Below are 13,135 nucleotides of genomic sequence, written 5' to 3'. Positions count from 1 at the left end.
TGGAGCATTAGTGCAGCAACCCAGAATAACATGGCATATCAACTTTTAGTCATACAACGCGGTCTGAGGCCCTCCATTCACATGTGTACTGAGTGAATTGATGCTGCGTGAGCATGTACCTCCAACACTGGACCAAGACCTGTCTGTGCATGGTTCAAGCTGTATGCCTCTGAGGTCCGCCCAGTCCTTCCAAATGTATTTCTTTATAACGTTTTATATAACGCAAACTTGACCCTAGAATCTTCTAATGTTTCTGTATATTGGGCACTCCGACCCCATACAATAATCCATGCCCTATGTCCATGTCTCAACTGAAGGTGCAGCCATATCTTTCCAGGCTCTGGTAATGTATCGGTTGGCAATGATCATATCCATCCAGAGTAGCACTCAATGGGGTTGAGTTCCTCCCAGGTCATCTGTGATATGCAGAAGGATAAGCTTGGTTTCCCAGGGGATATTCCAAAGCAGCACCCCTTCCAAAGTGTCCCAGGAGTCCCAGGAATCTGATCCGAGAGAGAGTGCAGGACACTATCAAAAAGTATGAGGTATGTCTGCTTGTGAGTCATCGCACTTAAGTCAATTCCCGGTCACTATCGGGCCCATGCAGTGCAGCTGGGCTCTGGTGCGGTAAATGCGATGAAGCAGCTTTAGTTGTAGGTGTTGAAACTGAGATGCTATTGCCTCCTCTCTGGGGGGCCTCCACTACCTCCCTCCAATCATGATCATTCATCTGACCCAACTCCCCCTTCCATGCCCTCCTCACAGCCACCAACGGATCTGGCAAATTATGCAGAAGTATTTTATGGAGCTTATGTTCCTTAATGTCCATGAGAAGGACTTTGGCTTCCTTTGGGGAGAATTTGGATAAAGTCTTCACTGTTGGGATGGCTGGTAAGAAGTGCATGGCAAAGCTGCATGGAATGAAAGAAATGTGTACGATGCATGTCGTATTCTGCTTGCAGGTCCAGGAAGGACTTCAGCTTCCCGCTAAGTATCGTGTCCCACAGGGTTGAGATACCTATGCTGTCCCATGCAGAGAAATCATGCATAGACGCTACATGCGGAAGTCTAGTTCCCCGCCATAGCGGAGGTGGGTGGTGGTTTCAACAATCTCCTGAGACTTAAAGATATCTTGACCTCCATCTCTGTGCTGGGAGCCTATGGGGCTTTTTATGTATTTAGCACAGTGTCGGACCTACAAGCTTTATAATTGGATCCTTTAAAGCCATATCTGTGTTGATATCACTATCGGACTGAATATGTTATATGGTCTTCTACATCCGCCTCTGGATCCCTGTAGGACTGCATATGAGATTTTTTTTATTGTAGGGATGGTGGGTGCACAGCCACTTAGTATATGGGTAAAGGTTGTTGCGACAAAGCAAACTGCTCGAGGTTTCGATAATTAGGGTGCTCCTAGAGGTAACGTGTCCGTCCAGGCACGCCAAAATATTGAACCATAAAGAAGTGCAGCCACTGGAAAGTGGGTGCATCCCTCAGTAGGGCACACCTTTGGTTCTTCAAAAGGAAGACTCCTTAGAGTAATGAAATGTTCTTTTGAGTTTTATTTATGATTTTCACAAGTTCATCATATAAGAATGTTGGAATTAAGGTTCATTCCACAATGATCAGTCACAGTAGCATGACGTATATATATTCATGAAACAATCCAATGCATTTCGGGCTGAATAGCCCTTCATCCGGGAGCTCTAAAAAAATAAAGATATAGCAATAAACAGTTGTTCTCATAATGAAAGTATCAAAACATAACATCGCGTTAAGTGAAAGACCGTGACGTGACATCGCGTTAAGTGAAAGACCGTAATCATAGGTGAGACCACGGAAAAGGTGCCAGGTAGCCCCGGGTGTATAGTTAGTGAAAAATGAAAAAAAGCACGGAAAAAACGGGTAGGTGTATTTAGAAAAAGTGACAGGTGAAGCGTTAGCAGGGCGTGTAGTAAAAGAAACTCAAAGTGGTATACATAGTGTGCGATCGAAAAAGGATAGCAAAAAGAGAACAAAGTCATGCCCGATATGACACCGACTTACTCTGATAAGTAGGAAGACTCCTTGTCATGCAAATAGCTTCGGTGGATAGTGAACCGAGTGGTTAGTATGACGAGATTTCAGAAAGCAAGTTCTGGTGTCTCGGGAGGTTTAATCGTAATCTCGTGATCTCGCGATAAGTGGGTGATGGGAAACTTGAGTGGCGTACTGTGATAAGTGAGCCAAAAAACGGACTGAAAGACGACAAAGAAACTGCGGCCATCTTGTAGGTAGTTAAAAGCGGGAAAGTGAAGGCAAACAATGTGAACAAATGAAAATAGAGTGAGAACGTGATAAATAGACAGCAGCACTAAACAGGATTGGGCATTAAACATACATGCCTGACAAGGCATGTTAAATGAAACATGAAAATTCTAATCGGTCATTCAACCGAAAGGGCTTCATGGATTGCAGTCTATATATCCAAGCAATTTCTCGCTGCAAGCGGTGTCTGTTGTTGTCTCTGCCCTCGCTTTTGTTGACGGTTTCAATAACCATGAATTTGAGTTGGGAGATATTATGTCGCGCTTCATTAAAATGCACGGCAATGTTGGATTTGGTGTTTTGGGTTCTGATGTTAGATTTGTGTTCATTCATACGAACTTTTACTTTCCTTTCAGTCTTGCCTATATAAATCTTGCCGCATGGGCATTTTACCAGGTAAATCACATTAGTAGTGTCACATGTAGCATCAGCATGTAATTTGATGTCAAACCCCTTCATGGGGTGGGTGACGGTGTTTCCACGAATAACATTATTGCAATTGCTGCAATTCAAACGGTCTGGTTCCTTTAGATTCTCCTTGTGGTGTTTCTTTAGACAGAATTTCCTTTAAGTTTGCATTGCGGGTGTATGCAAATATTGGAGAGTTTTTGAATGCACTTCCAAAGTCAGGTTCCATGCTTAAAATGGGCCAATATTTAAGGATAATCTTTCTGTAGTTTGTGCTCAGGGTAGAGAATTTCGAAACTAGCACCATTTTAGTGTCCATAGGTCTACTAGTTCTTGTGAGCAATTTTTCTCTAGGTAACAGTGCAACTCGTGTTTTGGCCTGTTCAATGAGCGTGCTAGGGTATCCTCTATCAATGAATCTTTGGCCCATTTCATTCAGACGTTGTTTGGCATGTACGTCATTCGACGTAATTCTTTTGACACGTAACATCTGTGAGAAAGGTAGGTGCTGTTTAATGAGGGCCCATCATCTCCACCTCTGAGTTCAGGCCACTTGTAAACCAGTATATGGAAATTATTTACCACTATCTCTAGTGCCTTGGAAAGCTGCATAGAACTTCCTTTTACCATCTTCTCTTCCTCTTTATTTACCTCTCTCGCTGGGCTGCGTTCACTGCAGTGCTGTTTCAGAGCTTTACTTGGGCCCCCAAGGTCCTGTAGGAATGCTTTTTGGATTTTCTTTTTTACCTCCATTTCTGCACTGTGGTCACCGCAGGGCTTTCGTTTTGGGTCTTTAACTTGGTCTCTAATGCCATGTAGGGTTGGATACAGCACAGGCACTGGAAGAAGGGGTGCTGCATCTATCCAGAACAACCATGATAAAGTTCAGAAGATGAAAGGGCAAGAATTTTTTTTCTTTTTTATAGTCGTTGCAATGGTCAAATGTCAGGAAATATCTTCTGGAAAATTGCTGCTTATTCTTTTAACACGAAGAATGATGTTTACTTTTCGTGAGTGCAGAGTGAGAGGGTTTTGGAAAGTGAATTATGTGGCCATCTTACTTGGGTACAGAAAGTGTCTAAGGAAAGAGTGTACGAGGTCAATTTTTTTCCAACAAAACTTAAATATCAGTAAATGAACCGTATACATATTTTAAAATATCAGCAGTTAAAAAAGGAGCCTTGAATGAAGCACTTTCTTTTGTAAATCTGAAGTGTGATGGATACAGAGATTTTAATGGGATCAAAACTAGGCAAGATACTTTGCCTGGTGATGCACAAATGTTAGAAACTCGCTGAAAATTGATTTCCACAAATTCTCCTTTGTGCACTGTATAGTTTTATCAGTAAAACTGCATGTCTGCAAATTCAGTGGTCAATGGAAAATGTGCTGTCTGTAAATGACCGTGAGCTACCACACCATGCTTCAGCAATTATTTTGCTACAGTGTCCTCTAAAATGCCCCACCAGTTACATACCACGACCTTACCACTCTCATACCCAATAGACATAGCTCATTTGTTACCCTTGATTTTTGTATAATGCTTGGATTCTTTAAAATCCTTATGATTTTAGTGCTGTAACATTGACTGCAGCATCCCCACCCTGAATTATTCCAGCACGAGGTATGTCTGGGGTCCTCTGCCTCCTAACAAGACTGAGAGGGTTGCAGAGCTGTCTGCAGTGGTCGTTTACCTCCTTATCTCCTCCGAGCTCTTTCAATGACTAGAATCTGGGTGCTCTGTGTGGATGCCGTTAACATCCTGTTCGTGGGCGAGGGGTTGCCAGTGGTAGGAGAGATTAAAGTGGCATCTTGGGTTCTGAGGCCATCTCTGTAACCATGGGTTCGAGGCATATGGGCTGCAGATGGTACATTTATGAATAGATCGCCATCTGGTGTTGGGCTCGGATGATTGCACTTTGTTTTTCTTCTGGAGAAGTCTTTGTCGTCATAGGTGACTCCTCCTCTCGGTGTTAGTGCGCATGGGCATCGGCTCCATCCTTAGATTGTTTTTTTCCGCCATCGGGTTCGGATGAGGATCGAAGCGCTCCGGACCGACTTCAACAAAGAAGGTTATAACCGGCGCGTATTCCTTTCCAAATCGACGGTATCGTTATCGAACGCGACTTCACTCCATACCGACGCGATTCGAAGGACGACGACTACGAGAAACTCGACGTAGTCCAGCCCGGGGTCCATGGAAAGGACTCCATTCAAAAAATGTCCAACGTGTGGTGCTAAGTTCCCACACAAGGACCTACACGAAGTGTGCAACCTCTGCTTGTCCCCTGAACACGAATCCAGGGACTGTGAGGCCTGTGCAGCGTTCTCGTCAAAGTCGACGATTAGAAACAGTCGAGCCCGAAGACACGAGGTATCGAGAATGCAGTCACAAGCAATCCCGGAGCTGTTCGAGGACCAGCAACCAGAAGAGGAGGAAGAAGAGGCCGACGAGGCGGGGTCAGAAGCGGACGAGTCCGACGTCGAGGAAATCGACGTCCAACAAACCGTGAGTGACGACGTCCCTTTACCGAAAAACAGACCCCGCACGGTGTCGACCCCGCCCTCGAGCCCGGTCAGACAACCGAAAAAAGTTTCCAACGCCCCGCCTTCGAGCCCGGCAACGAAACAGAAACCGAAACACTCGGTCCCCCATCATAGTGGTTCCGGTTCCGATAAACCAACCACATCGACACCGAAGCACCAGGTCAAGGAAAGCTCGAAGTCGAAGCAGTCCATGTCGACACCGAAGCACGCTTCGGCGCCGAAAACACCCTCGACACCGGGGACATCTTCGATACCGAAGAAGTCGGATCCGAACAAAACTTCGGCACCGAGAATACAAATGGACATTTCAAAGAAAAGACACCTTTCGGAACCGAAAACTGCGGTACCGACACAGGAACACGGAACGGATCCTAAACAAAAGACTTTGTTTATTGACCCAAAGACTGGCAAGGTAGTCACAGAGCTACCTAAAAAGAGGAAACATGAACATTTGGACGACAAGGCTCATCCAAAGAAGAGAACAATGGGGACGAATAAAACTCCTCCCCCTTCTCCCAAACCTCACACACCATCTTCGCCTATTCCTCACAATAGGCCAGATATTCCTCCCACACGTCCATCTACACCTACAACAGATGGAGAAAGTGACACAGGGGAGGGGGGACACCCTGGGGATGATGAGGACACAATCCCAGAGGAGGCAGACCCATGGGAGGAGTATAATGTGGGATCAGGTAATGATACCGACCTTGAGTCATATCCCTCAAAACCTTCACCTCCTGATGACAATACTGGGTTTGCACAACTCATTACTAGAGCAGCAACATTTCATAAGGTAGACCTACATACAGAACCTCTAGTACAGGACTTCTTATTAGAGACACTACCTACTGCACAAAGAACATCAGGAACACTACCAATGCTAAAAGGCCTTCTCAGTCATACATCAGAGATATTCAAAGACCCAGTGAGGGCTAGGGTATTGAACCCAAGAATTGATTATATAGGGCAGCTCCAAAAGACCCAATATACATTAAGGGACAAATTCCTCTAGACTCACTAGTGGTCACAAACGCTCGCAAGAGAGCAAACTCTTTATCTACGGGAGAAGCGCCACCTCCTGACAAAGAGTCTAAACTAATAGATGCCTCTGGCAAGAGAGTAGCATCTCAAGCGGCAAACAGTTGGCGCATAGCTAATACGCAAGCACTACTTGCAAGGTATGACAGAGCGCATTATGATGAGTTAGAAACACTCATCAAACATCTCCCTAAAGAACATCAAAAGAGAGCTGATCAACTTATACAAGAAGGGAAGTTAATTACTAACACTTCAATAAAGTGCGCCCTAGACGCGGCAGAAACTGCGGCAAGGTCGACAAATACAAGCATCATGCTAAGGAGACATGCATGGCTCAGAGTGTCAGGATTCAAACAAGAGGTACAAACCTCGTTACTTAATCAACCTTTTGATGGGAAAACACTTTTTGGCACAGGGACAGATGAGGCCCTAGAAAAAATGAAAAAGGATACAGAAACGGCTAAATCAATGGGAGCATTGCAGCAGCCGACACAAAGAGGTTCCTTTCGTAGATCCACCTATAGAGGAGGATCCAAAAGTACAGGTACAAACCAACAGCAAACCTCTTTTACACCTACATCACCCAGAGGTAATTCTAGAGGTGGATACAGGGGTAACAACAACAAGGGTAGAGGTCGCGGAAACAACAACAACCGCAACTCTCCAACCCCAAAACAGTGACTTCATAGAGCTTCCCCCAGACCATATAACACCGGTAGGGGGACGCCTATCACAGTTCCTACCTGTCTGGGAAAACATCACATCAGACAAGTGGGTAAGACAAATTATCCAACATGGTTATTGCCTAGAACTCACAGCTACCCCACCAAACATCCCCCCCAAACAGCGTCCAATGAAACAAGATCACCTGACACTGTTAAAACAGGAAGTAATATCACTGCTAGAAAAGCATGCCATAGAGAAGGTTCCACAGCACCAACAGGGAACAGGAGTATACTCCCTATACTTCCTAATCCCCAAAAAGGACGGGTCTCTAAGGCCAATACTGGACCTAAGACCTCTCAACGCATACATAAATTCGGAACATTTCCACATGGTCACGCTCCAACAAGTACTTCCTTTACTGAAGAAAGGGGACTTTCTTTCTACACTGGATCTAAAAGACGCTTACTTTCATATCCCTATTCACAAAGCCCACAGGAAATACCTCAGGTTTGTGGTAGAAGGACAACATTATCAGTTCAAAGTCCTCCCATTTGGTGTCACGACGGCACCAAGGGTGTTCACAAAATGCCTGGCAGTGGTAGCAGCTCACCTAAGAAGACAACAAATTCATGTCTTCCCATACTTGGACGACTGGCTAATAAAAGCCAGGTCGCAAGAGGAGTGTCTGCAACACACACAAAAGACAATTCAGCTACTACACCAGCTAGGGTTCACGGTGAACTACACAGTCACACCTACAACCAAACAAAGTTCAACAATATCTGGGGGCTACCATAGACACAGAAAAAGCCAAAGTGTACCCCAACCCAATAAGAGTCCAAGCAATGCTTACAATCATTCAGAGATTTCAGCCACAACACTCACTAACAGCAAGAGTGTTCATGCAGCTACTAGGCATGATGTCATCCTGCATACTGCTAATACCATATGCAAAACTACAAATGCGTCCGCTACAAGAATGCTTAGCGACACAGTGGAATCAGGCTCAAGGACAGATTACGGATCTGGTGTTGGTAGACGACCGCACACACCGCTCTCTGAAGTGGTGGAACAGAACAAACATTACCAAGGGGCGGTCGTTCCTAGAGCCAATTCCACAGGTGACAATAACAGCAGACGCATCGCTCACCGGATGGGGAGCACATATGGACAAATACACAGTACAAGGAAGGTGGAGTGTGCAGGAAAAAACACTGCACATCAACTATCTAGAACTACTGGCAGTGTTTCTAGCATTGAAAGCCTTTCAGATACATGTTATCCACAAAGCAGTCCTGATCAGAACAGACAACATGACAGCAATGTATTATATTCAAAAACAGGGGGGGACGCACTCTCTCCAATTATCCAGACTAGCACAGGAGATTTGGAGATGGGCCATTCCTCAAAACATCTATCTGTTAGCCGAACACCTACCAGGAGTTCAAAACCAGATAGCAGACATCTTAAGCAGACAGTCGGAACAAATACACGAATGGGAACTGCACCAACAAATACTGCAGCCATTCTTCCAAAGATGGGGACAACCAGAGATAGACCTATTTGCCACTCATCAGAACGCAAAATGCCAAAGCTTCGCGTCCAGGTACCCACATCACCTGTCGCAGGGCAATGCGTTATGGATAAATTGGTCCAACAAATTTGCATACGCTTTTCCCCCTCTCCCACTAATCCCATTAGTGGTCAGGAAACTGCAACAACATTCAATGACCATGATACTAGTAGCACCCACGTGGGCAAGACAGCCGTGGTTCACCACGCTCCTGCAACTCTCACAAGTGCCACATCAAAAGCTACGAATTCTACCCATGCACCTTACACAGAACCATGGAGAGATAATGCACCCAGATCCAACTCAATTGAACTTAGCGATCTGGCTCCTGAAATCCTAGAATTTGGGTACTTAGATCTCCCCCCCAAATTGCATGGAAATAATTAAACAAGCGAGACGTCCAACCACCAGAGCATGCTATGCAGCTAAGTGGAAGAGGTTTGCTATACACTGCACTAATAACAATATCAACCCTCTAGACGTATCAACAAGGGAGATTATTTGCTACTTGTTACACTTACAGCAATGTAATCTAGCGTACACATCTATCAGAGTACATCTAGCAGCTATAGCAGCATACCTACAAAACAGGCAGCGCATATCACTGTTCAGAGTACCAGCGATAAAAGCATTCATGGAAGGTCTTAAAAGAGTCATTCCACCAAGATTACCACCTTCCCCAGTCTGGAACCTCAACGTAGTACTCACCAGACTAATGGGGCCACCCTTCGAACCTATGCATAGGTGCGAAATACAATTCCTTACATGGAAGGTGGCATTCCTTATAGCCATTACCTCACTCAGAAGAGTAAGCGAGTTACAGGCATTAACAATACAAGAACCATTCCTACAGATACACCAGAATAAAGTGGTTCTTAGAACAAACCCAAAGTTCTTGCCTAAAGTAATTTCAGCATTCCACATCAATCAGCCAGTGGAATTACCAGTCTTCTTTCCAAAGCCACAGACGGTGGCAGAAAGGGCTCTACATACACTAGATGTTAAAAGAGCCATTTCATACTACATAGAAAGAACACAAGACTTCAGGAAAACTAAACAACTATTTGTAGCATTTTCCCCAACACATAAGGGCAATCCTATCTCTAAAGCAGGCATCGCAAGATGGATTGTAAGATGTATACAAATATGTTACATTAAAGCAAAGAGAACATTAACTGTTCCTCCTAGAGCTCATTCCACAAGAAAACTAGGAGCATCTATGGCATTCTTAGGGAACATTCCCCTAGATGACATATGTAGAGCAGCAACTTGGTCTACACCACATACATTCACAAAGCACTACTGTGTTGATGTACAGGCTGCACAACAAGCCAGAGTGGGCCAAGCTGTATTAAAAACTCTATTTCAGACAGTTGCGACAGACACTGGTGACCACCGCTAGGGAGGTAACTGCTGTACAATCTATTCATAAATGTACCATCTGCAGCCCATATGCCTCGAACGGAATATGCTACTTACCAGTATGCATCTGTTCTTGGCATAGAGGGCTGCAGAGTGGTACATGCCCTCCCTGCCTCCCCGGAAACCTGTCTGTCCCAACATTATCTTATTTAGATACATTTACATGGGCATATCTTTATGTACTACACTACACTACTCCATCTAACCCTACTATGGCAAAACAATCTAAGGATGGAGCCGATGCCCATGCGCACTAACACCGAGAGGAGGAGTCACCTATGACGACAAAGACTTCTCCAGAAGAAAAACAAAGTGCAATCATCCGAGCCCAACACCAGATGGCGATCTATTCATAAATGTACCACTCTGCAGCCCTCTATGCCAAGAACAGATGCATACTGGTAAGTAGCATATTCCTTACTAAGTTCTCTGTTTGCCTTTACAGATGAAGCTGGTGGTCGAGTGGGAGCTCCGAGATGACAACAACAAAGACCTATTCTGCTGGCAAATTCCTGTTGTGATCACAGACTAGGGACCCTGGCGGACTGCGCAGGTCCTGCAGATGATGGACTGTACAGATGCAGGGTGTGGGTGGGCGGATAAGACATGATTTTAAATAGCATATTTCTAAAATTCCAAATCCTCTGAACACAGTGCACTGCAAGCAGCAAGGGAGCCAACTGGAACAAGGACAAATTCAGCTTTTAAAGAGAAGGAACAAATTCATTATGTTATCATTATTTTTATTTTCATCAGTCTGGAGAGAGCCATGCAGGGGGCAGTGGTGTGGAACCTTGCTCACTTATCTATGGACCAGTTCTAAGGGGTAGCCAAAGGTTTCAAGGCTTTTAGTATGCATGGGAGCTATACTGCCTACAGTGGGCAGTTGTCCATAAGGGTCAACAGAGATACCACAGTAATTGCTGTGGAGCATGACTAAGATGGAAAACCATAGGGGCCATCCTAGGACATTTGTACTAAGATCCAGGAATACAGGCAATGGGGAGACATTCTGGCTGCAGTTTGAAAAGCTTCTGTAGGTGGTGGTCACGATTTACTATGACTATTTTGGAGTAGGATCTCGAGGAAGAAATGTGAGTTTTTTACTGCTGTAGAATGCGATCAGCTGAGGCAGCTAGTGAAAAGCTGTCCTGCAGCGTGATCCACTGGGGAAGCCAATGCAGAACCATTGTCAACATTATGGAGCAGGATCCAGATATATAGTGATGGGGAGCCACCCTGATTGCTTTTTAGTGGTATTCACTGGGGCACCTAGTGTGGAGCTTTTACAGTCCCGGAATGCGATTTGCTTTGAAAGCCACAGGGCGACATCCTGAATGCAAGGGAGAAGGGTCTGTAATGATCTGCTACAAGACACCACCCTCACTGCCCTGGTGTGGGATCCACGTGGGTAGCCAATGAGCGCCAACTTGACTACTCCGAAGCGGGATCGGTATGGACAGCCATGGGGGATAACCATTTGGGCTTCTCTGGACTGGAATGCATAGACACATCAATGGTCAATCCCTGTGTCTATATATTCAGAATGCTTCCTGTTAATCAGGGACCTGCATAGATGACTACATGAATTGTCCTGGTGGCTCACTATACATATCTGAGTGACTCCATGACCTCTTACATGACCAGCCATCCCGGTTACTGCATGTGCTAAGATCCAGAGATTCCTTATTTTAGCTTTTGTCAGCCTTGCTCCTTGCATTCGCTAGGACCTAGACTGGTTCTTGCTTGTGTTGGAATCCAGACAGGCTGCTTACGTTTGCTAAGAGCTAGACTCATGTGTGCATTGGCCTCCAGCATGCTCGCTGCTCTTGCAAAGATCCAGACATGTTCCTTACATGTGCTTGGACCTACCCTGGTACCCTTAGTTGTGCTAGATCTAGGCAAGAGTCTTGCACTAAGTAGGTTCCAGCCTACTTCGTTGTTTGTACTGCAATTCATTCAAGTCCCATGTGTACCTGGGGATCTATATGTTGTCTTCAGTGCTCACTAATGGTCCTTTTATCTTGTTCTCCCTGAAAGAAGCTACACCGTTTATGCACCTCCTTATTGCTTATGTGGATAGAATGGGAAGGGCAGGGGGGTAATTCCAATTTATGCATGGTATTATCCGGTGGAGGTTTTCAAACCTTTCGGATGAAGCCGGGGAGACTGGCTACCCAGAGGATAAGAAGCCTCCTGCTGACTCTTGTGTAATCGGATTGTTTCATTTGTAAATCATTTCCAGCAAACAAACACAAATCTGGTCTTGCATGACAAGCAACGTACACAAACTGATTTCTTTTTTGTTTTTCTCGAACGTTTTAAAGAAAATATCTAAGTGGCCAATGATCCATGTGCCTTAACAGATGTGATAATGTTTTCTAACTCTTTACACTTTAAATAAATAAAGTTTTTGAAAGAAGTCCAAGGGGTGTCTTTTATTTTTGGCTGACGATTAGCATTATAGTCCGTTACTGTCCTTCTGCCATCCTCGTTTTTTTTATCCAAAAATCTTGATGTGAAACTAGTAGAGTTCTGAGCCCTACATCTGTTTTCCTGCATATACCGAACACACTCCCAGACTCATTACCACAGCCCATTTGAGTCCTAAGTCACTGGGCTCTCTTTGGTAGCCTGTGACCAGGAAGTCTCGTGTTCGGCCTAAATCTGTGGAACCCTAGGCGAGGATCTCATCTGGGGGGACAGAGCCCAGGCCTGCCCCTAACCATCCCGGCAGGATGCTTGTTCTCAAACTCTGATATCTTTTTTCTCCCTCCAGCTTTAAGCACCCAGGGTGTATCAGGGATGTTGATCAAGGAGTCCCCTGGTTCTCCATTACTCCCTCCCACTCTTTCAACTCTGGACTCTGCAGCTAAATGTTCTAAAGGGAGCTGGAAGAACCGGTCTCTGTCCCATTTTCCTGTGTTTTCATTTCACTCCCAACACCACACTTCTTTCACTCTGCATGATTTCGAGTCCTGGTCTCCCCTTTCTATTATTTTCTTCGTCTGACCCCTTTTCCTATCCCTTGCACTTCTAAGCTGTACTTTAAACATTTCCCCTATACCTCTGTTACTTTGCCCCTCCTTTTTATCAGCACCCTTTCTCCGGTCCCTCTTCCCTCTTTGCAATTTTGGTTTAAATACCCTCTTGCTTCCCTCTCCCTTC

At 45.0% G+C, this 13,135-nt stretch overlaps 1 protein-coding gene across 1 annotated transcript in view; it reads left to right on the top strand.

Annotated features, from left to right (window-relative positions):
* Positions 1–12,389, top strand: part of NPC2 (NPC intracellular cholesterol transporter 2) — a 63,843-nt gene extending 51,454 nt beyond the window's left edge. The window contains exon 4 of the mRNA XM_078659887.1: positions 10,413–12,389. Within this exon, the coding sequence (XP_078516013.1) occupies positions 10,413–10,499 (87 nt within the window). The 3' untranslated portion in view covers positions 10,500–12,389. The remainder of the gene's footprint in view (positions 1–10,412) is intronic.
* The last annotated feature ends 746 nt before the right edge of the window (positions 12,390–13,135 follow it).

This window comes from Lissotriton helveticus, chromosome 9 (genome assembly GCF_964261635.1).
Source record: "Lissotriton helveticus chromosome 9, aLisHel1.1, whole genome shotgun sequence".
Lineage (NCBI taxonomy): Eukaryota > Metazoa > Chordata > Amphibia > Caudata > Salamandridae > Lissotriton > Lissotriton helveticus.
This window is presented reverse-complemented; position numbering and strand designations above follow the sequence as displayed.